The sequence below is a fragment of the Macaca mulatta genome, chromosome 12, assembly GCF_049350105.2.
Source record: "Macaca mulatta isolate MMU2019108-1 chromosome 12, T2T-MMU8v2.0, whole genome shotgun sequence".
Lineage (NCBI taxonomy): Eukaryota > Metazoa > Chordata > Mammalia > Primates > Cercopithecidae > Macaca > Macaca mulatta.
In genome coordinates this window covers 25,899,430-25,923,733 of record NC_133417.1, presented here as the reverse complement: position 1 = coordinate 25,923,733, position 24,304 = coordinate 25,899,430, and the positions used below count along the sequence as shown (strand labels likewise).

Here is a 24,304-nt window from a genome sequence, read left to right as displayed (position 1 = left end):
CCCTCCACATCTGCTGACAGGGAAGGCGAGGATAGGAATGGTGAAGACGGAGTGGATGGCTCAAGCTGTGGCCTAAATAACTGAGTGACAGAGTCACTGAGCTAAGGTCAAGATAGCCAGGTGCGCAGCTCACCTCCTTGGATGATTAACAGGAAGACACTGGCTTACATTAGGCCTCAGCAGAAGTGCTTAGAGTGGAGAGTAAGGTTGTGGGACAGCAGGCAATAAAGCCCAGGAGAGGCGGTGGCTCGGGGATTTTTACCAAGATCAAGTGCCTAATGGGACTCTGATATCTACACCTCCTCCAGGAACTCCAGTTCCAACAGCCCACAGCGTGGTACCTGAAACACAGTGTGTGCAGGAGGGCACAAGCGAGTGTTGACAGACGGCCCACATGGATACCACCCAAATGTTTCTGGGGCTGGTCCCACTGTCATAACTACATCCCTGAATGGACACTTTTCTCTGAAAACTACTGAGCAGGGAGTGGTCTCCCCAGGGACAGGCCATACAAATGGGATTTCTGAAAAAAAAAAAAGCAGCCAAGTAAAAGAGCAGCCAAGCGTCTCTGGGTACTCAACCGCAAATACAAATGTGACACTTAAACCACAATCAGAAGGCTTCAGAGCAGGAGCCTGGGGACTGAGAGGGTGGGGAGTTGGACACTAAATAACGGCAGTTCCTTGTCATTGGTCCTCGAAGGATCACCTGTTGGAGGCTGGGAAAGAGAGAGGGGAAGTCAGCTTCAAAGACTTAGCAGGTGCCTGAAATGGTCCAGGCTCTCTCATGCTGACCAGTGAGCACCACTGTTGACCAACCCCACATAGATGACACAGGCAGAGCAGGGTTGTCATAGCCACAGCCAAAGCCAGCAGAATGGAGGCACCCCATAAATGATTCATGTCAAGGGCTCACTCAGCCATTTGTATCACTGAGGAGGAAAAGGAAGGGAAAGGAAAAAGAAGAGGTGTTTGTGCAGACTGGGGATGATGAAAATGACCTTGCTCGCCTCTGCCTTACCTTGATCTTTCCCTCACAGTGGGGGTAGCCGTCCATAGGAGGCAATACACATTTTTCTTGAGCTCCGTTAATGATATCTGTGAAGAATGAAAAACAACAAAGGATACAATGAGATCTATAAAACACAAGCCTAACATTCTTGTAAGCCAAGAGGTAGGGAGAGAAACCAAAAAAGAAAGGTCTCTGTTGGCAGCCATGCTCTGATACATGGAGCCCCTCTAGCTCGAACATAGCTGACTGGTTCACAGTGATGACTGACCTGAGGACAGCCCACCTACAGGATGGTCAGAGACCTATGACAACATGTGTGGCCCGGCTTAAAAAAGTGAGCCAGGCCAACCAGAGTGCCTGCTTAGAAATCTGCAATTGGGCAACTAAGAAACCAAACAAGCAGGGAGCAGAAAATAGAGCCATGTAATTACGAGGGTCCTCCAGCACTGGTAGGGACATTCTAGGCTATGTGGTCAAGCAAGCTGGGGCCATGAACAGACCTCGTGAAGACAACTGCATGAGCTGAGAAAGCCAGTAGGCCAGAGAGATGTGAATAGAGCTGGTGCACAGAGAGTCATAAGATGTATCTGCACCATCCTAAGGAACTCCCACCCTGCATCCATGGGATACAGCTTCTTACAGACCTAGTCCTTAGATTTCCATGAAGGTCTCCTTATTGTTTCAAATATTTCCTCACAATAAACTCATTTTATATTAGCTAGTTTGAATGGGTTCCTATTCCTTGTAACTGTAGGGTCAAAATGAAAACAAATGCCTTTGAGAAGCTAAGGGTCATTTCCTTCTGATAGAAACATTCAATATAGTCCTCCTAGCTATTTAAAACCATATATTATTGTGAACTAGCGCCATCCTACAGTACTATAGAACAGCAGACCTTATTCCTCCTGTCTAGCTATAAAGAAATGAGAAATGTTTGAGATTATGAAAATGCTAATTACCCTGATCTGGTCACTATATATTTTATGTATCACAACATCACATCACTAAGTATCCTATAAATACGTATAATTATGTCGATTAAAAAAATTAAATGAAGCTTACAGTCTAACGGTGGAGAACATACAAATAAATGAACAATGAACAATAAAACAACAGTATAACAGGCATTATGGCAGGGCTGGGCAAGGAAAGACACCCAGCCTACTCTCCAAAGCTCCAAGAAGGCCTCCTGCATCCAGTGACATCTTAGCCAAGATGTGAAGACAAAGTGGGAGTGAGCCAGCCAAAGGGACAATCTAATGATGCCGTTCAAGGAACTGAGGTGGTCTCCAACAGAAAGAAGTGTGAGGTACTCAGGCCAGACACGAGAGGCAACAGGAAAGGCTTCAAATACCACAATAAGTACTCTGATCTTTACCCTAAGAACATGGTGGAATAATGTTATACAGGGGAAGATTATGATCACATTGTTACGTAGGAATGACCATTTTAGTCGGAAAACAGGACAACCCTAAACCTACACGTTTCTCTTTTCAGACCTACTATATTTTCCAGAAATGTCTGGAAAATATCATTACTTACTGCTGATAGTTTTCTAAAGAAAGCAATCAAAAACTAGATTCCAAACTGCAATATTATTTCACAGGGGTATTGAAATAACTCAGTGGCTGCTGGGACTGAGACGGAAGTTGGTGCTAAGGAGGATTTCACCTGCCCCTTGAAAACCAGTTATTTTGATAGTCTGTCACCAAAATTCTTGACCTCTTGATTCAAGTATTTCAATAAGCCCTCTATCTGCTAAGAATAACTAGAGCATAAAAAAAATACCCTCTTTCTCATGGGTCTCTTAGTAGTTAAAATGGAGGTTACTTGGCTTGTCAGAGCCCCTGCTGCATGATGTGTAAAATGGGAATGACTCTGCCTCTATTTCATCCAGCTCTTACTAAATCAACATCCATCAAGAGGCTGTCCTGGAATGCCCAATGGCAGATACCACAGACCACAGTAGGTGCTTAAAAGTTGGCATTTGCTATATAATTCCACACAACTTTCACTTGCTATATCTGGGAAAACAGCACTTCAAATGCACAGACATTTCTGGAAAAGCATTCTGTGTTTTTGAAATAGATGCAGACTTGAGGTGGAAAGAGCTCCAGAAGCCCTAACAAATGGAATGCCTCACCAGAGAATAGTATTTTGCAGCGACCATTATACCTATCACTATTTTTAATTCTGATTTTGCTTGCTAATGCTTACGTGGCATGATGGGGGGTTTTGGCCAAGCAAATGAGCAGCAGCAGAGGTTCCACGAAATTAGACACAGTCTATGAGAGCCTGCAGTTGGTAATCAGACATTTTAGGGGGTACCTGGCGGGGAAATGCCACCCCCTTTACACCACAGATACTATTCTACTCCTGGAATATTCACTGCCAACTAGAGGCTACTGACACGGTGGTGTGGTAGGGCGGGGTGAAGCAGGCTCATTGAATGAGAAAATAAACTAACAGGTCCATGAAGGCCTGCGAGCAAAGCCCCAAAGCTGACAGTGTGGGTCCATTCATTAAGAATTTCAAGGAATAAAGTTAAGGTCAGCACTTTTTTTGTAAAGAACGAGAAAGTAAATATTTAAGACTCTGTGAGCCACAAGGTCCCTGTCTCAACTACTGAACTCTGCTGTTGTCATGAAAAAGCAGCCACAGGCTGGGCGCGGTGGCTCAAGCCTGTAATCCCAGCACTTTGGGAGGCCGAGACGGGCGGATCACGAGGTCAGGAGATCGAGACCATCCTGGCTGACACAGTGAAACCCCGTCTCTACTAAAAAATACAAAAAAACTAGCCGGGCGAGGTGGCGGGCGCCTGTAGTCCCAGCTACTCGGGAGGCTGAGGCAGGAGAATGGCGTGAACCCGGGAGGCGGAGCTTGCAGTGAGCCAAGATCACGCCACTGCACTCCAGCCTGGGCGGCAGAGCAAGACTCTGTCTCAAAAAAAAAAAAAAAAAAAAAAAGAAAAAGCAGCCACAGATCACAGCTGAACGAATGGATGGGCTGTGTTCCAATAAAACATTATTTACAGAATCAGGCACAGACCCCCCTGTTGCTATGCTAGGAGATTCCCAAAACAAGGCCCCTCATTTCTGCCAGAGCCTCCTGGACTGACTTCTTTCAAGACTCCCTGCAGGCCTTCCTCTTCCTGGAATGTCCTTCTTCTCAGTCCCTCCAGGTCACCACTCTTAATCTGCCCAGTTAAAGCCCCTTCCTCTTTCTTCAGCTAAAGCCAACACCTCTCTGAAGAAACAGTCCTTAATTCTTCCTTCCCACGCCTAGTCAGGATTGTATTAGGAATCCTGTCCTCCTCTGGGCTTCCCTGGCCTCTTGCTCATGTCTCTCCTAACTGCAGTGAGTGATTGTGTTTTATTCCTTTATGGCAGTCCATCTCCCCTCCTAGTACATGAGGAACCTATAGGAAAGTTAGTGTCTAGAGATCCAGCAGGAAGACATAAGTGCCATCTGACGGAATAAACACAGGCGTGTTCCCCTCTGCCCAACAGTCCTGACTCCTGGGCTCAGCGAGAACTAGACTGAGCGGAGACTCCCACCAGGCCAGGGCTTTTCCTCTTCCTCAAACTGGTGGTTTGTCAGCTAATTCAACAGAGTCTCCTCTGCAACTCCATGTTCTTATACATGAATTTTCTCTCCTTTATTTAGTTACACAGTGATGGGTCTGAACAGATAAGGGGCTTCCAGAGGCATTGGTTTAAGAGTGCTCAAGGTTCTCGGGTAGAGGGAATCTGTGACTGGGAGAAACCGGGAGTCCCAGCCTTCCCAGCATGGGGCAGAACTGCTCCCAAACCTGACCAGGAATAACCTGACCAAGACCTTCCAACACACCACAGCTCATAAGGACTTCCAGCTCCTTTTCAGAGGATGGCTCCTCATTTTATTTCTATCAAATGACCAAAATTCTATAAACGTTTTTATTAGTTTGTGTCCATGGAGGACCTTCCTAACTGTGGAGGTGCCTCTCATCTAAATTTGGTTACGAAACAAAACTTTGGGCCAAAAAAGGTTAATGTTACTGCTTTCCAGGGGAAACTGAGCTTACTATACACAAGCTCTCTTCAAAAGAGGGAGGTAGGTACTATGCTTATAGCCTGGGTGATGGTATCCATGGAACCTCAAGCCTCAGCATCACATAGTTACTCATGTAACAAACTTGTATGGCATGGACTCTTTATAATAAAAGTTGAAATAAAGTAAAAATCGAGGGTATAAAAAGAAAAAAGGAGAAAGATCTGCCAAGATATGTAACTTGAATGCTCTCCCTGCTGTTAATCCCAAGCTTTCCCCATGCCATTTTTGTAAAATGTTGAAAGGGCAAGGAAAATAAAAATTTTAAGTGTAAGCAATGAAGCTCAGCTCTGTTTAGGATTCAGTTTTATCCGTTACCCTTACACCAGCCCAAGTTGCAACATCTTTCCCCCAAAACTTCACCTCTGTATGATCCTGTGGCATTGGCAACCAGGTATCTACACAGAAGGCAGATTATGCAGGTGTAAAAATTCTGTTGCTTTGTCAGTCACCTGTGCCCACATGATGTAGTGGGTGTTCGAATATGGGTTTAATCTAAGTGAACAAATACTTTTCCTGCCATCAAAAATGCTTAAGATTCAGGAGGAACATATACACTGCAGGAGCAGAAGCAGCACGAGATGTCACAAACACACACAGCGGGGGTGTTCCTGTGAGGTGTGGAGCCAGATTCTCCTGACAGTCCCAACAGACACACACATATCGAGAGAGACGTGTACAGAGGGAGACAACGACATTTCACATACATATTAAGAAGCGACAGGGATAAAGAAATACGAAACCAGACAGATATATATGTGTGTGTGTGTGTGTGTGTATGTATTTCTTGCTGTCTATGGCGTCAGAGCAAGGAAAGAAAAAGGGGAGAGTCAGGGCAGGAGAAACTGGTATGATGGTCTCAAAGGAACGGTGAGAATAGAAATAGCGTGATATAGGACAGGAAAAGAAACGGATGGAGGATAACTTGCCTTGATACATCACATACATTATCCCGTTTTAGAAAAAAGGAAGATGGTTACCTCATCCGACAGTCTGAAAGGGAAAGCCTTTAAAATCCTCAGCACTGACCTCCAAATTCAGCCCACCTTCACTGGGCATCTGCTGCCTGCCACGTGCTGAAATGCCAACACTGCATCCTTGTAAGACTCAGCCCTGCCTTCTAGGGGCTGGCACACGTGGGAGGAAGAGAAACCACACACAACAGTGAATGAGGTGCCTGGCAATGAAGCCTCCTCTACCCGTCGGTACTCCCAGGATACATGCCCAGCACACTGGAGACCCATATTGTTTAATAACGGAAGGAACAAATGCAATGAAGAAATGGAGTGCCCAAGTTCCAGAGAACTGAAGAGGAAAGAAAGTGCCACAGATAAAAAGCAGTGGGAGAGCCCTACTTGGAGTCACTGACCCAAAAAGTCTGAGTTCTGGACTGCACATGCCACACAACTGAGGAAAACAGCAGAAAGCTGCAGTAGTGGGAGAAAAGTCATTCCTGATGCTGGGAGAAGGGACATGGCCTGGCCCCATGTGAATTACTAGCAGTCACATCTTACTGGTATTCAAAAAAAAGAGGGTTACAGTTGTAGATTTTTCTTTTTTTCTTTTTTTTTTTTTGAGACAAAGTCTGGCTCTGTATTTATGCATACATAAAGATGCTATCGTCCATTTTTTTTAAAGTATCACCAACTATCAACTATGCGGCATCATAAAACATTCACTTATTACAAACTTATTTAAAGTTTTTAATAATCACTCCTCACTGCCGAACAAAGGAGATCTGGAAATATGGTTAGAAAAAGAATCTCAAAAACAAAGAGGATGGAAGTCAGGGGTTAATCCCACTTCTGTCAATGCTTAAAGGTGGTACCATGTGTAAGAATCTCAACTACCTGTTCCTGGACCAGGATGATAAAGTGAGGAAATGGAATGGAGGAGAGTGGATGCGAGAGAGAGAGACAGGTGTTTGCATGAGAGCCTCACACAGAAGACAGTTCTTTCAGAGCAATGGCTGATCATACTAGGAAGACAGCCTTTATATCAAGGCTCACTTTCCTATATACTAATTCTATACAGCAAAGATGACAGGTGTTGTTTGAGATGACACTTCTTTTTAACAATCTGTAGAACACAGGTCCATTAACTTTTTATCTAGATCTGGACAGGCATGTGATAGATTAAGGGCATCTAAATCCCTCACCATTGCCATTTTAAAGGGTAAAAAAAGGAAAGAAAAAAATAGAAAAAGCAGGTTTATAAAAACTCTCAGAAACCTCAAAGAACATGAGTATCTGTTGACCCCAGAAAGTTACAGGAAACTGATTCAGTCTCCTTACCCAGTTGTTTTGCTGACCCTAAGATAATCAACTTCGCAAGCAAGGGCTCCAATCAGTGCAATGACACCCTAAACATATTTTCTCTCAAAAGATAAAGGTCTCCAGCGATTCTATTTTGTGTCAGATGCGGTAGCATTTCTCTTGGCATACCTGATATGAACATGTGGCCATGCTTATCAGATGGCCCCTGCAAAGTGCAGCCAAATGAGCGTGCCACTGGCCTGGCTGCTCAGCAATGGCTGGGAACCGACTCAATCTCCACAATGGGCTTGGAGACCCAATTCTTGCCAGCACCTCCATCAGCTGGCTTGGCTTCAGGAGTTGATGGCAATAAATCAGATTGAAATCAGCCATGGTGGAATATAGTCTCCCATTGAAAATGACCTCAACAGTCACTCAGCTTGGCAAATATTCATTTAGGAATGCTTTACTTTTGCACTATAAAAAAAGTAATTTGATTTCTGTTACTGAGTCATGTACATGAATTCCAGGACCAGGGCCCCACAGCAATAGGCAGTTCCCTTCCCAGCAAGCAATTCAGAAGTCAAGATATGGGAAACAGGCAAGACTCACTCATGGACTCCCAGAGGTGTATACTGGGATCTCTGAAAATACTTGTTTGTATATTATTTTTGTTTTGTTTTTTAATCTAAGTTGACAATAGAATCATCATTGCATAAAATAATTTTAGAGCTGCAAGGGACTTCTGAAACCACACCATTCAATAACCCTCTACTTTTCCTGATTCATAACACTAAGGCCTAGAAAGAGATGAAGTGCCTTCCTCATTCATGGATTAGACAAAATCCACTAGCACCTTCTATGTGCAAAGCACTCTTCAAGTTCAATGAGACATATGCCTTCAGAGTCAAGATTATTTCCACAACACTGTTAAAACGCATATCATCACGTCATCATCTTCATGTTCTGCATGGGAAATTTCAAGAGCGAACACAGTAACAAATTCTTATTCCCTCTTGAAGAAGCACCTCCAAGGGCCTCATGGACTTGCTGTATAAAAACCAGGAGCTACAGTACTGCCCATGTACAAATACTATGAACATAATGGAAGTCAACAAGAAAATCAAATTCAATGTATATATATGGGTCTTCTATGTATAGCTTTTCAAGAATAGAACTAATGTATAAAAAGAATAAAGCTGTTATGACTATGAAAACACATGGCCAAGATAATGTCATAAAATTTCTTTCTTTTTTTTTTTTTTTTTTTTTGAGACGGAGTCTCACTCTGTCGCCCAGCCCAGGCTGGAGTGCAGTGGCGCGATCTCGACTCACTGCAAGCTCCGCCTCCCGGGTTCACGCCATTCTCCTGCCTCAGCCTCCCGAGTAGCTGGGACTACAGGCGCCCACAACCGCGCCCGGCTAATTTTTTGTATTTTTAGTAGAGACGGGGTTTCACCATGGTCTCGATCTCCTGACCTTGTGATCCGCCCGCCTCGGCCTCCCAAAGTGCTGGGATTACAGGCGTGAGCCACCGCGCCCGGCAATGTCATAAAATTTCAAATCACAATTCAGCCAAATAACTCCAGATTCTTCATACCTCCTTTTGTCATATCCTCTGTTATTTATTTATTTTATGGCAGGATTGTCTAATTAAGCTGTTAAGCCAGCATTAAGATTTCTCCCTTTTTGGTAAATTAGTATTAAAAAGGGGATCTAGGACCGAGATTCTCAGTATGAAAAACAGTTATATAAGAATGCTATTTACACACAGCCATAATATCATATTTACACCAACCCTCCATTCTGATAAGCCCCACGGTGCTGCTACTAGAAATGGTCAGCCAGGGAAAAGGTTATCATATGCCTGGGAGCACACAGATGATAGGAAGAACACAGCTGGGGTTAAATAATTGCTACTGACAAGAGTGGGCACAGCTTATTATCATTAGTCATCAGGGAAATGGAAATCAAAAGCACAATGAGGTACAACTTCACATCAACTAAAACAGTTATAATAAAAATTCAGATAACCACAAGTGTTGACAAGGATGTAAAGAAAGCAGAACCCTCAACAAGTAGAAATATAAAATAGTGTAGTTGCTTTGGAAAACAGTCTAGCAGTCCTTAAAAAGTTAAACAGACTTATCATCTAAGTCAACAACTCTACTCCTTCGTTTACACTATGAAAGAATAAAAACATAACTACACAAAAATTTGTACATAAACGTTCATAGTAGCCTTATTCATAACAGTCACAATTTGGAAACAATACAAACACCCATCATCCAATTAACAGACCAAATATGGTATATCCATAAAATGGAATATTATTCAGCCATTAAAAGGAATGAGGTGCTAATCCATGCTTCACAGATGAACCTTGAAAACATTATGCTAGATGAAAGCAACCAGTCAGACAGGCCACATGAGATTCCATTTACATGAAATGTTCAGAACCTACAGGCAAATCTAGAGAGATAGTGAATTCGTGGTTGTTTAGGGTTGAGGAAAGGGAGAAGAGGTGATATGGTGTTTCTTTTTGAGGTGATGAAAACATTCTAACACTGACTACTGTGGTGGTTGTACAACTGAATATACAAAAAGCCACATTCAACTAATTATTTTGATTTTTTTGTAGAGATGAGGTCTTGCTATGTTGCCCAGGCTGGTCTCAAACTCTTGAGCTCAAGCCATCCTTCCATCTCAGCCTTCCAAAGTGCTGGGATTACAGGCTCCACACTCATCCCTAAAAGCCTTAAATCAAACACTTTAAATATGTGAAGTGTGTGGTATGTAAAATTATCTCAATAAAGCTGTTACAAAAACCAGAAAAATTCTGACATTGACTCATTCAACAAATACTGAACCTAAATTACAGCATTTGTCATGATTTCAGTATTTCCTGGGAAGCAAAGAGAAACACAAAACATTATTCACCTTGAGGGAGACTTAAATATGCTTAGAACCCAAAACTTGCTCACCACAAAAGGCAGTTAATAGCCCAATGCAATATACACCTCCCATGGGCTAGATGGGACATGCCATGAGCCAGCAAAATGGGAATAATCTGGAGCCCTGAATGTCAGTGTAGAGAAGAGCCATTCTATTGGCCTGGACTGCTCACTACTGGATTATCATGTGACAGAGAAACCACCCTCTGTCTCAATCCAACACTGCATTTTTAGGTCTCTTTGTTGCAGCAACTTAGTTTAAACCTTGAGTAACCACTGGACAAAGGGGATTTGAGTTGAGCTCTAACGTAGAGTAGACAGGAGAGAAAAGGGAAGATGAGGACACTGAAGAACAGCAGTAATAATGATGGTAGCCAACAGACTGAGCATCTACTAGGAACACCACTGTATGTTATGTACACCGATTACTCGATTGAGCCTCACAATACTAAGTACTATTATCCTTCATTCTGCTGCAGAAGACACTGAGGCCCAGGCAGATTAAGTAACTTGGCCAAGGTCACAAGTTAGCCACTGCTAGCCCTATCTGCACATTTAAACATTACTTGGGGACCTTTTAAGAATGTGCCTCACCCTCCAGACATTCTTATTTAAATGGCCCCCAGGCAGTGGTTCTGCTATCCCCCTTTGTAATGCTCTCCCAACCTCAGGTGATTCTAAAGGGCAGCCACAGCTGGGAATCAATAGAGTAAAAGGTGAAAATAACAATGAGGAAAAGGAAAGGCCAGGGATGGAAAACAGATTTATGTTTCAACAATTAGAATGTTTTACCAGGACAGCAAATCTACCCATAGTGGGTAGGCATAACCAATCAATCATCTCTGTCTGAGAGGGCACAGGAGAGCAGAGGGGGACACTTTGGCTAAAGCAGAGGATTCAGGGTAGGGTAGTAAGAAATACAGTTGGAAAGGTATGCTGACACGGCCTGCCACAGAATCATGAATTCCAGTCTCAGAATATAATTTATCACTGTTATCACAGCAGGAAACAGGAAGGCCACTGAAAACACGTGTGGAGTTTCAGTACAACGGCCAGGGGAAGTAACTAATGGTCTTTGAGTAGAGAAACAACATTTTGAAAAAAGGTGAAATCCAGAGGAAAAGGGGAATGAAAGTCACATTTTGTGGATAAAAATGTGACCATGTGTAATTTAAAAGATACTACTATATAAAATCTTTACAGTTGAATAGAGTTTATATCTAACATTGTAAATGGCCCTAGAGATGAAAACTGTCTTGCATTAGTAAGGAAGTCAGGGGTATTTTTCTGACACAAGGTCTTTAAAAAAATTATGAATGCTCAGCCCCTTCTTTGATTAACAGCAGCTTCTAATGCTTTTCTTAAATAGTCTCTTCAACATTCACTGTCATTAATGAAGATTAATTAAATATATTCCAAAATGCCATTATCCCATCAGCCTCTAAAGTTACAAAGCTATAAAAATCTTTCTTCTCTAAATCTCCAAACAGTAGATCAACCCTCTCATAAGACACTATCTGGCCACCATGCAAGATGCCTCCTCATTAGGAAGAGGCCTGCTCCTGGAACTGACACTGAAATGTGTCAGCAGAGAGTAGCACCCGCATGTCCCGGTCTTTGTAAAGTCCTTGATCACCTTCAACCTCAGCAATGAAAAAGGCAGAAAATGTAATGACTATGCCCTGGAAAAGGCAGGAGCTTTGTCTTGTAAGAGATCTCAGCTGCGATTATCTCTCTGCTTTTTATTAATCACATATGCTGAGCAGGTTACTTAACCTTCAGGAGTTTCTTCACTCAAAAAATAGAGTCAGCAAAGCCTTCTAACATCTGAGTCATCCTGGCTCCAGGTACTGTACCTGGCACTCATTTATAGCCTCATTCACCCTCAGGACAAACTTCCAAAGTAAAATATGGGATTTTGAAAAAGATAAAGCCACAAGAAAGAGAGACGGCCTGCACCACACTGAAACATCACACACTAGCTCTCATTAGATCATTTAATCTATTTGTACAAAATACTCGTCCCATTGAATATTCTCTGTGCCTGTCTTGTCCGTCCCTGATTAATTTTGTCACAATGCTTGGTGGGGTGTGAGGTATAGTTAATGATGAAAATGCTTTAGATCTACGGACGGTAACATTTTAAGTATTTTTAAATGAATATAATAGCGAAACAGCGTATGCTATATATATTCTAGCAGCTTTGAGACTGGAAGACAAAACTGAGTTTGTAATATGGTTTGGATAATTAGAGTGCTTTTTAATGCAAAACTCTACATGTATTCATTTCTACGTAAATGCCATTTTCTGTAAGTTTATATTTAATTTTTGCTATCATTTCTTCTGCAACAAAATGTTCCTTAGTATTTTAAGTAATGATGTAAAGGATATAAAATACTCCACATGGGTATCATATATGCACTTAGTTACAACAAGTGGGCCTAACAGTAAATAAATTGGGAGAATGCTAGTTTTATACATCAAAACAAAAAGTTATATGGTATATTCCCAGAAAAAAAAAAGTTTCTATGCATACATTTAAAAGAATAAGATATAATGCTAACATATTGAGACATCCTCAGCTGTCAATTTTGATTTAAGAAAATAAACTGAGAAGTAGGTGGGAGACATTAAAAATTCAAGATACTTGCAAAACTGTATCATATTCTCGAGTTGGGGGCCTAAGGTGATTTTTATAACTATTCTCCTTTTCCAATAAACAAAATAGTGCCAAGCTTTTGCCAAGTCCCTTCTTCTCACATGCAGTTTACTAGAAGAAGGAAAGGGCATTACGCAGATAACTTTCTGTAACAGTGATATGCCCTTGCAACACAGAGCACCCATATCTCACTTCAACCTCTCAAAGAGAAGTCTGATTTTTCTTCTAAAACAGGGTTCCATGTTAAGCACAGTTCATACTTTCTGCCTGTTCTTACCAAACTGTCAAAGGTGTTTTGAGTTTGGATTTTGTTAAAAATGAAAAGCAAAGACACATATGTAGCTTATGTGTGTATATTTGTATTTCCTTTTTGCAACTGAAGAAGAAATACGGAATCAATAACTGAAAGAAGACTAGCTATATCCTTAGGCTGTTTTAAGATAGTATAAATTGCCCAAATATCACACAATGCCCATTTCATATCACACAATGCCCACTTTCTGAATCACTTGTCACAAGCATCTTGTAGCTGATGGTTAAAAACAGGGATTCTATCTGGCCAGCCAGACATCCAGAGGCAAGGCAAAAGTACTTCAACTATTCTCTTAACAGGAGATCAAAATAAATTTTTGTTTTCACTGTCTTGCACAAACTGAGGTTTTCATTTTGTTTTGGTTGCTTGGTTGTAGTCTCTTACCTCACTTTTTAAACAGAAAAATAAATTGCAAGATAATGTAGAATTGAGATGACACCTTGATAATAAGGTTTTGGTACTAGAGAAAGTAGAAGAGAGAGAATGTATAAAAGAAGCTGAAAGCCAGAATATTTCAAATGCCCACAAGCACACTAAATTCTTGGGTATGGTTTGAAGAAAGACTAAAGGCTAAACTGTAAGTCTCCTGTGACTGATCCAGAGTCACATGAAACCTACATGCCATTGGCATAAAATATACATGCCAAGCCTGCTAGGTAGTGTCCTTGGCTAGGATGCCTCTCAAAAACGAGATTGGACCAGGCGCAGTAGTGCATGCCTACAGTCCCACCTACTGAGAAGGCTGATAAAGGAAGATTGCCTGTGCCCAGTAGGTTGAGACCAGCCTGGGCAACATAACAAGGCATGTTAAAAAAACAAAAAATCAGGCGACCTTACAACTTAATTCCTTATAATTTCTCCTGGCCCTTAGCAGGTATTCCTTCCTGTAGAAAAGAAACATGCTTTGTGTTAAGACCATGTAAATTTGGATACCAATACTCTGCTTGTAAAGTTACGAGACTAATGTGCATATTAAGTGATGTTACAAGTATTCTTATAATCCTGGAATGCTATTCATCAACTCCACATAAAAGGCTAATGAATATGTGAATGCAGGTTATTCCTAGTAGGAAGCACAAAGGTTTTCAACTGCCTGGGAATTTGTTTCAGGAAGTAGTCTGCTCCCAGATGAATATTTGGTTTCTGAGTTAGCTCTTAGAAGGCACTGATCCTCAAGTGGTGGGATTACTACCTGAAAAACCATTCACCATCCAGTATCCAGAATAAAGTGCAGTTCCTTGCTTACCCTCCAGCCATGGCATCCGGGTAGGAGAGTAACTGTTAAATACACACAAATACACACTGTCCTTGCCAACCTAGAAATGGTGGCTATTGTATACTGTACCTAAGAGAAAAGAGCTAGCATGCATACCAAAACCAGGGGGAAGGCAGCATTGTGGTAACAGATAATTCATATAGCTTCCCAGCCCAGAGCACACTGCTAAACTACACTACCTGTGTAAGAACCACAGAACAGTTTAACCTGGGATTCTTTAATAACAAAGCTGAGAAACTATGCATTGGCAATAACAGAAGCTTGTATTGGAATTATCTTCCCACAGAAAACACTTACAATATGACACTGAAGAGTGAGGGAATGTGAGCAGAAACTAGAAGGAATTTGATCCTTGAATTCTTTCTGGAAACTACACTGAATAAGACATTTATGTGGCGTGCCCCAGAGGGGACTATCAAGTCTCGAAGGTAGCAAACAAAAGGCTACAGTCTTATTGGCTTGAGGTTTTATAGACAGAAGTTTTGTGTAGTAGTGAAAAATTAAGGTAGCATATCCCAAAAAGAGGGAGCCAAAAGAAGAGAACCCCAAAGTCTGTATATAAACTACCTTAAACTTCTTGAGTGACCCTAAAACTAAGCATTTGTGAGGGAGGCTCCAATAAAAGTTCAAAGTATTCACAAGACTTCAGCTGCTGCTCACTGCAGGGCAGCCACAGTTTAAATCCCTAAAAGTCAAAGGGTCAACATTTCAGGCTTTCCAGTGAAACCCCAGAAGGGCCTCACATCAGGCCCAGGACTTCAGATGGTCCAAGACCAGAGAAAAAATGGAAACAGACACACCCTAACAAATCATAAAATTAAGTCTTCTTAAGTTCAAGGCAGTAAGTCAGTAATTTAACTGCCTACTAGAACAAAAATCAGTACTCTACAGAGGAAGTTTACAGAACCCAGACACTCTACAGCATATCCTTTCATGTCCAATACATAAGAATTAACATGTGGAGAAACAGGAAAACGTGAATGAGGCAAGAAAAACAGTCAACAAAAACAAGATGACGCAACTGTTGGAGAACAAAGAATTGAAAGCAGCTATTATAAATGAGATTAAAGACAAAGGAAAAACAGTCATCAGTGAATAAAAGATCGATAAATTTGAAAAAAAAAACCATGGAAATTAATCTGAAAAACAGACAATAAAGATTAAGGCAAATAAAACAGATAGAGCCTCCATGACCTGCGGAGAACATCATGCAGGCGAACCTTTGTGTAAATGGATGCCCAGAGGTAGAAAAGAGAAAATGGAGACAAAAAGTATTTGAAGAAATAATGGCTTACAACTTCCCAAATATGGTGAGAAACATTAACTTCAGATCCAGTAACTCAGTGAACCACAAGATAAAGACAATCACATTTATTATAATCAAACTGCTAAAAGCAAATGAGAAAGAAAATGTTGAAAGCAGACAGAGAAAAACAAGACACATTATATAAAAGGGAACAAAGATAGCAATGTCACCTGACATCTTGTCAGAAAAAGGAGGCTGAAAAAAAAAAAACACATACACAGCATTTCTTAAATGCTGAGAGAAAACTTACTGTCAGCTCAGAATTCTATATTTATGTCTTTGAAAAATGCCAACCCCTCCCAAAAAAAGCCTTTTTCAGATAAATGAATAAAGATTTCACCCCCAGCAGACCTGTATGGCAAGAAATAATAAAAGAAGCTCTAGGCTAAAAGGGAAAGGACATTAGATGGTAACTTGGAACTACAGAAGAGATTAAGAGAATCAGAAATATTAATACGGGGCTAAATATAAAACACTATAGTGTTTTCCTTCCCTTCATTTCTTTATCAGACAATTGACTGCTAAACATAAAAATCATAGTAGGGTACAGTGAGATTTAAGGCCTGTATATACGTAAGATATTGAACAACCATAGTACAAAGGATGGTGGAATCAATATGAATTAAACATGAAATGTAAAATATTAACTCTAAGTATACCGTGATAAGAAAACATACTACAATCTCTATAACAAGGGATGGCAAACTAAAGCCCTTAAGCCAAATCTGGCCCACTACCTGTTTTTGTAAATTAAGTGTTATTGGAATATGCCCAAGCCAATCATTTACATATTGTCCAGGGTTGCTCTTATAGTACAATGACAGAGTTAAATCACTGCAACAGATCAGAGACCACACAGTTCACAAAGCTAAAATAATAGTTGGCTGACATAAAAAGTCTGGCTTTACATAAGAAGTTTGTCAACCCTTACCCTATATAGTTCTTTGGTCTTACTATTTCAGAATTTTTTTGTTATCTAGGAAGTGGAATAGTGAAGACTTGCATCCCCCATGTCTCTTTCATTTTGAGACAAAGGGTCCCAGCTTGTGCAGGAATATCCACACTCCAAGGCTGGAGGCAAAATCAGGTCAAAACCAAAAGCGAACTGACATGAGTGTTACTTTGTCATTTTGAGCTCCAGCTCATACTCACATGTTCCAGCACGCCCTTATTCTCCTCCAGTTACCGTTTATCTTCCCTTCTAGATACCTACCCTGTGGATGTCAACTCCATCATCAGACATAAAGGCAATAGCCTTATAGAAAATGTTAAACCACCTCCCACAGCTGTGTAAGGTCAAACCCCTTTGATAAATCCCTTAATAGACACACGCCTCTCTTGGTGGTTCTGCTTCTCTGATTTAACCCTAATATAAATGGAGGAAAATTAAGCAAAAAAAGCTAGTTCTTTAAAAAGATGAATAAAATTTATAAACCGCTAGCAAGAGTGATCAAGAAAAAGAAAACATAAATGAGTAATATTAAGAATGAAAGAGGGATAGCACTATAATTCCTATAGATGTTACAAGAGTAATAAAAGAATGTTACGAATAACTTTATGGCAATAGAATCTACTACTTAGAAAAAAAGACAGGTTCATGTGTCTCTAGCAGCATTATTCGTAACAGCTCAAAACTTTAAATGACTCACATGCTCATTTATCAGGAAAACAGATAAACCGATTATGGTATGCTCATATAACAAAGTACTGCTCTGTGATTTTCAAAAAAGAATAAACTATTGACATATGCAGCACCATGGATCAATCTTGAAAACACTATGCTGAGAAAAAGAGGCCAGACTCCGCAAAAATGTTCATACTGTATGATTTCATTTTGATGAAGCTCAAGAAGAGGCAAAATTAATCTATGGTGATTGAAATCAGAGTAGAGACTGCCTATGGGGGGTGCAGACTGAATGGAAGGAGGCATGAGGGAACATTCTGCGGTGATGAATACGTTTCCTTATCTTGCCTGTGGTGCTGATTTTTACAGATATATACATTTATTAAAACTCATCAAATTGTACACTTAAGATCTGGGCTGTGCAGTGTATGAAAATTAAGCTTAGTTGCTTAAATGTATGCTTTCTCTGTGACTTAAGCACACGGATGAAGCATAATTTTCCTTTGCTAATCTTTAACTATTAACCCTTTGCCAACCACCTTTGCTGGAAGACTTACTTCACCACAAGCTCACATGCATCCTAAAGCACCTCAAATAACACCTTCAATGACTTCCAACATTACATTTCATTGTGGGCTGACAGTGCTAAGGGTCATTCTCTTTAGTTTGGTTACAAAAGTGAATAAAACTAAAGTTTAATCTTCATTTTGGAAATTACAATCTTGGACTTAAGTACAAACTGTTGGCCAAGTGTTCTTCTCTGTCACTGAGTACATTTAGGTGTCTCCTATTTGGAGCAAACTGTTTAACTGTGTATAGTGCTAGGCCCAAAGCTGAAGAGAGGTTTAAAAAACAGCCTTTGCCCCATTAAGGTAACTGCACATGTGCAGAAAGAGCTACCGGTACTAGGAAATAATTCACCCTCAAGACATTCAACAGAAAGAAGGCTGTGATTTCACTCCTAATCCTGTCTGTAGCTTTGACAGCAATCACCTGACTTCAATTTTAAAATATGCAATCTTGATTTTTCAGCCTATCTGCAGGACCCGGCTGTCTTACACAGTAAGCATCAACATAAGTATTGAAAAGAGAAGATGGTCTAAATGAGGGAAATCTGAAAGGTAATCAGGAATTTATTATTTTCCAGCATCATGCAGTGTTAATAAACCCAAGGGTCAGAGAATGGTCGCTTCTTGCAAAAGTTATACTGAACAACCGACAGTGTAAGGAATTAATCTTCACTTTACTTCTGTTCTGCTCACTAGAACACAGAAATGAATTTAACAGCAACCTCTGCAACAGAGCTGCAGATCAACGAGTAATCACTAATGCTTTCTATAATATGACAAAATTTCATGATATGAGCTTACAGGTATTCAGAGAGTTATATATAAGGTGAGTGCAAGTCAACTGGAAAGCCAGGGAGGAATTTCTTTAGCAGCAGCAAGGTTTGTGTGTTCCAGGGAAGATCCAAGGGTGGGTGTTTGCTACAGAAAGAGAGAACTGCAACCAGAGGCCTTCGGACACGGATTATCGGATTAAAGGAAACCAGCTTTGAAATGGGAACTTTTTAAAATTTTTGAATGAAGTCTGTACACATCCAATATGAAAAAAATCTTGAGGAATAAAAGAGGGGACAGGGGATAAATATTAGATACTTGGTTTGGCCCTACCACTATGAAATCAGAAGACAGGGTGTAACTACCTTTACCAACACTTGTGGTTCATCTTGCTGAAATAAAGAAGATCCTGATTCAGAAACACTGCATTTTAAAAAATAAAAAAGCTACAAAACCTTAAATACAAATCTCATTTCCATTTATTCAACTTCAAGAAGGTTGCAAATAGCATTCCAAATCCTACCTCACCTGCTGGCCTAGCTCAAACTCCCCTCTATCTGTGAAACTTTTCACAAGGGTACTCCAGCTCACACAGGTACCCCCAGGCTGCCTGTGAACACCTATAACATTTTTAGTCTATACCGAACAATCTAAAACTAAAAGTCTGGTGTTTGCTTTGACCATCCTCTAATTGGAAAATGCACATACCTAAAAAGACTGCAAAGTCAGTGAGACCAACTTCCATAAAGTCAGTGGCCATGTGTCAGTCCGCTTTTGTATTCTCCAGAATAACATTGGCTCACAGAATTGATAGAGATTTTGTGGACTACAGATGGTGATAGTGGTATCGAAGCTTGGAAAGATATAAATTCTAGGGAAAAAGAAGAAATGATAGGCAAGTGTTTCTGGGCAAGTTGGAAAAGTACAATTGGGAAGACCTTGGTAAGAATATTATTCTCAAATGGGACATCTAACATTCACAGGAAAGCAGGAGAATTCTTATCTTCTAAATATCACTTCCTTCTTCCATTCCTCTTTTGCCTTTTTCATTCAGAGGGAAGATAGAGTCTTAAACTGCTTTCATGCTTCTTGCTTGGAATCATCTTTCATACAGAACACTCAACCAGCCCCAATCCCAACCCATGGTTCCTACCTACATAAACACACTCAACCATCACCATTATGAACTACCCCTTCTCCAATTCCTATCCTAGACTAAGCTCTCAGGTATGTATCTGATCACATCAAATCAAGAGACTCCAGGAGACCACCCAAACCATCTGCAGTACCAAATGTATTGAAAACACCTTCCAACATTTGGAAATTCTAAACTATATTTAGTTGATGTTAAATTATGATAAACAAGGATTTGTTACAACAGAATATGATCTGCATGGTGTCTAACTGCCCTTATAAACAGCTCCTCTGATTTGCTGATCATTCTTAGGAGTGGAAAAAATATAAGTGACATAACTTACTATGAAAAGAAATAGTGTTCTAACTCTACATTTTTTATAAACACCATAATTTTTATTTGGTGATAAATAATACAGAGATAGGCCAGGCAAGGTGGCTCATGTTTGTAATCCCAGCATGTTGGGAGGCCGAGGCAGGTAGATCACTTGAGGTCGAGAGTTCAAGACCAGAGACGAGCCTGGTCAACGTGGTGAAACACTGTCTCTACTAAAAATACAAAAAAATGAATCAAGTATGGTGGCCCATGCCTGTAATCTCAGCTTCTTGGGAGGCTGAGGTAGGAGAACTGCTTAAACCCAGGAGGCGGAGGTGGCAGTGAGCCAAGAGCACACTATTACACTCTAGCCTGGGAGACAGAGTAGATCCTGTTTCAAAAATAGTAATAATACAGAGAATATTTTTCTCTATAATTTATACAAATAATTCAACATTAACCCAAAGAAATACACATCCATACTCTAAAAGAAAATAACTGGTTATAGAACCTCAATTTAGCTAAACAGAAAACAGAACAAAACTTAAGGACCTAGTAGACTTATTTTTTTCACCTACATTTGTTTTCCTAAATTTTTATCAGAAAAAAATTTGAAACATACACAAGGGTACAGAGAATGATATAACAAATCCCTTCTACCCATCACTTAACTTCAACAGTTAACAAATATATTATTGAATAGAAGTGGCAAGAGGGAACAGCCTTGCCATCTTCCTAATCTTAGGAGAAAAAAATAAAACAGTTCTTTTCTAGTAAGTATGATGTTAACCTCTACATTTTTCCTAGTTTGTTGAGAATTGCTTTCATGAATCAGATTTTCTCAAATGCTCTTCTGCTTGTATTAAGGTAACATGATTTCTGACCTTTGTTCCTATTATGGAGTATTACATTAATAGATTTCTGAATGTTAAACCAACCTTGTGTTTCTAGAATAAATTTCAGTTGTTCGTTATATATAACCCTTTTCGTATGCTGCCAAATTTGGGGTTCTAGTATTTTAAGAATTTGTGTCAGTGTTTATAGGAGTCCATGGTCTGTTGTTCACTCGTGATACCTGTCTAGCTTTGGTAACAGGATATTACTAGCAGAATGAATTGCAAGGTATCATTTCCTTCTATATTTCATGGAAGAATTTGTGAAGAATCTGTGCCATTTCCTCTTAACATACCTGAAAGAATTCACCAGTGAAGCCATCTGAACATAGGTTTTTCTTTGTGGGAAGAGTTCTAATTATTAATTCAAATTCCTCGTTATTGAGCTATTCAGATGATTTTTTGAGACCAGGTCTCACTCTGTTGCCCAAGCTGGACTGTAGTGGCACAATCAAGGTTTACTGCAATCTTAATCTCCTGGGCTCAAGTGATTCTCCTGCCTCAGCCTCCCAAGTAGCTAGGACCACAAGTGGGTGTCACCACACCCAGCTAATTTTATTTTTTGTAGATAATGTGTTGCCCAGGCTGATCTTAAACTCTTGGTTTCAAGCACTCCTCCCGCCTCTGCCTCCCAAAGTGCTGGAATTACAGGTATGAGCCACTCCACCCCGCCTTCAGACGATTTTGAGTCAGTACAGATTGTGTCTAGGAATTTTTCCATGTCATCAAAGTTGTCTCATTTGATAGTATAAACTTATTCATTGCATTACCTTATAATCTTGTACATTTATTTTTAATTTCTGCAATCTTCCCTTTTTTGGATGCTACATCTCTTAACATTTGAATGCAGATTTTTTTTTTTCCTAATCATATATCAAGTTTATTTTAACAAAGTAAAATAACAGAAGAAAGACAGGTTAAGTGGAATAGATTACAATATAAGTGGAATAGATTACAATATCTGGAGAAACAAGGTCAGTTGTATAAAAAGATTTTCTATTTTCTACTGTCGCTTATGTACTTTATAAGAGTAAGGAAAGTGGTTTTCTTTCAAGTACTATAATTCCTGGGGTGAAAGGGAAAAACAAGGCAGGGCAGGGAAAAAAAAAGAGGAAGCAAAAGAACCATAAGTTTAGTTATATGCTACAAAGAAAAAAAAAGAATATTTAACCTTCCATCAATAAAATATTGAAGCCAAGGATAGAACAGGAAATTCACAAAAACTGTTAAGAGCCAGGCAGCCACTCCCTCAGTACCAAACCAAGTAATTTAATATTTGGCATTTCTTTAGTGCCCACAAATTCCAGAAACGGACTCCCAGGTCCAGCTAGTTTTATATGGTGGTAATAACTTTTAAAATTGTGTGTTATTTTTTAAATTCCATGTGTCCATCCCCAATTCCGTGACACAGCCACAAAGAAAACATGGTAACTAAACTAGAATCGACTTGGCCTACCCAGCTACATGAAATTCCATGAATTTAGTGTGTTTCCCATCCTCCTTCCTACCCCACCTCTTGCCTAAACCGCCAAGATCACAGTATTTCCAGAGTCAAAATTTAAATAAGAACAAACATGTTTGCATGAGGCTGCCAAACACTCCTAGATGAAATCCTCTTCCCTTCCAAAGAATTTTACCTCTACTTTCCACCTCCCAAATAAAAATTGTAATTATTTTTGGGTTGCACTAGAAATAATAAAACCACAGATTCTTAGGGTTCAGAAAGAATGCTGCAAATCCACTGAACCCATCTCCCCACCCTTAAGCACTGTTTAGATGAAGACAGGGGAGTATCTATTATATTAAGGCAAGAGGCTGAACTGAAACAGACTGCAACTTGGTATATAATTCAAGCTTCCCAAAACCATTCCTGTCAGGTAGCAAAGCTGCCCAAACAGTACTCCTGATGGTTCCAACAAAAACTCTGAACAGCCCTTTCCTGTTTAGCTGCAGCCAGCAACAGCACAGAAGAGCCACAAGCCAGCGACTACTGGCTGCTCTTGTCATCCTCGAAGAGAATCTGGGTGACAAGTTGAAATGGAATGAATACCCTTAAAGTGATAACAAAACTCCCTACTAAAATTATGACTAAGTGAGAATAAAAGAGAAGGCTAATCCAGAGGGAAAAATAGTTTCAACACCAATGAAGATTTATTTCCAATTATAACTTATTTCGCAGCTCTTACGTTTGGAAATTACTGCAAGAGGATCCTAAGATATCACATTTTCCCTGCCTCAGTGAAGAAAGCCACACAGTTGATTGGGCCTACTGAGCTACCAATTCCACTGCCAACCTCAGTCACTTCTAGCACAATCCAGCTCCATTATGGCTATATTCAACTTGTAAGTACTTTCACTATAGTTTCTAGATTTTTCTGGCCATTTCCATTGTTATTTTCTGGCATCTTCGAACCACTAAAAAGCCATCAAATGTCAATCAACATAAGGAACATCTAAACTATATACCCAAACCTACTGTTAGAAATGCTTGTTCCTCGGTTCTGTAAAGAAATAGCACTTCAACATAAATTTAATTTCCTTAGCAAGGTCATTTTTACTTTCTGCAGAAAGGGTACACTCGCCAGTAGTTCTGCCACAAAAGAACACCGAACAAAGGAGACAGGGTCATTTAAAACTTGACATGTCCGCCTGACTGCTGTGTCCAGTTTCCATTGGCTGGAACGGGACCTCACATTCTGTATTTGTCCCGATTGGCTAGCAACTTAGAATTTTTAAAAGAGGAAAAGGCAGAGGAGAATAAAGGAAGGAGGAAGTAACTTGTGGAATGCTGAGAAAGGTAAAAACACATTTAAATAAGAAGAGGAACGGACTATGACCTAATGCTTGCTTGCTTGCTTGGACCAGTATACACATACTTATAAGCAAATATTTAGGCTAAATTGTGGGAGCTAAGAACATAAAGTACATTGATTTCTTTATTACGGCTAGCAGATATTTAAGAATGTTAGCACAGGTCTTTGAATATATTTTGCTTCTAAGAGAAGTTACTATTTATTCTTATTAGATGGGGAGGAAAGTCTTTGAAGAGGAACCTCTACTTTTTATACCTACCTTCTATAAAACCAAGCCCTTGGCATTCACAACTACAAATCCCCTTATACAGAACTTGACCT

The 24,304-nt window shown here is 40.1% G+C and overlaps 1 protein-coding gene across 5 annotated transcripts in view; it reads right to left on the bottom strand.

Moving 5' to 3' along the window:
* The window catches only part of MGAT5 (alpha-1,6-mannosylglycoprotein 6-beta-N-acetylglucosaminyltransferase), a 336,921-nt gene that overhangs the window by 141,189 nt on the left and 171,428 nt on the right, over positions 1 to 24,304 (bottom strand). For all 5 annotated transcript variants that reach the window (XR_013401979.1, XM_015109959.3, XM_015109960.3 and 2 more), the window contains exon 4: positions 1,021 to 1,097. Coding sequence is in view for 4 of the 5 variants with exons in the window: in XM_015109959.3 (XP_014965445.1) it covers positions 1,021 to 1,097 (77 nt within the window). In the remaining variant the exon portion in view is untranslated. The remainder of the gene's footprint in view (positions 1 to 1,020; positions 1,098 to 24,304) is intronic.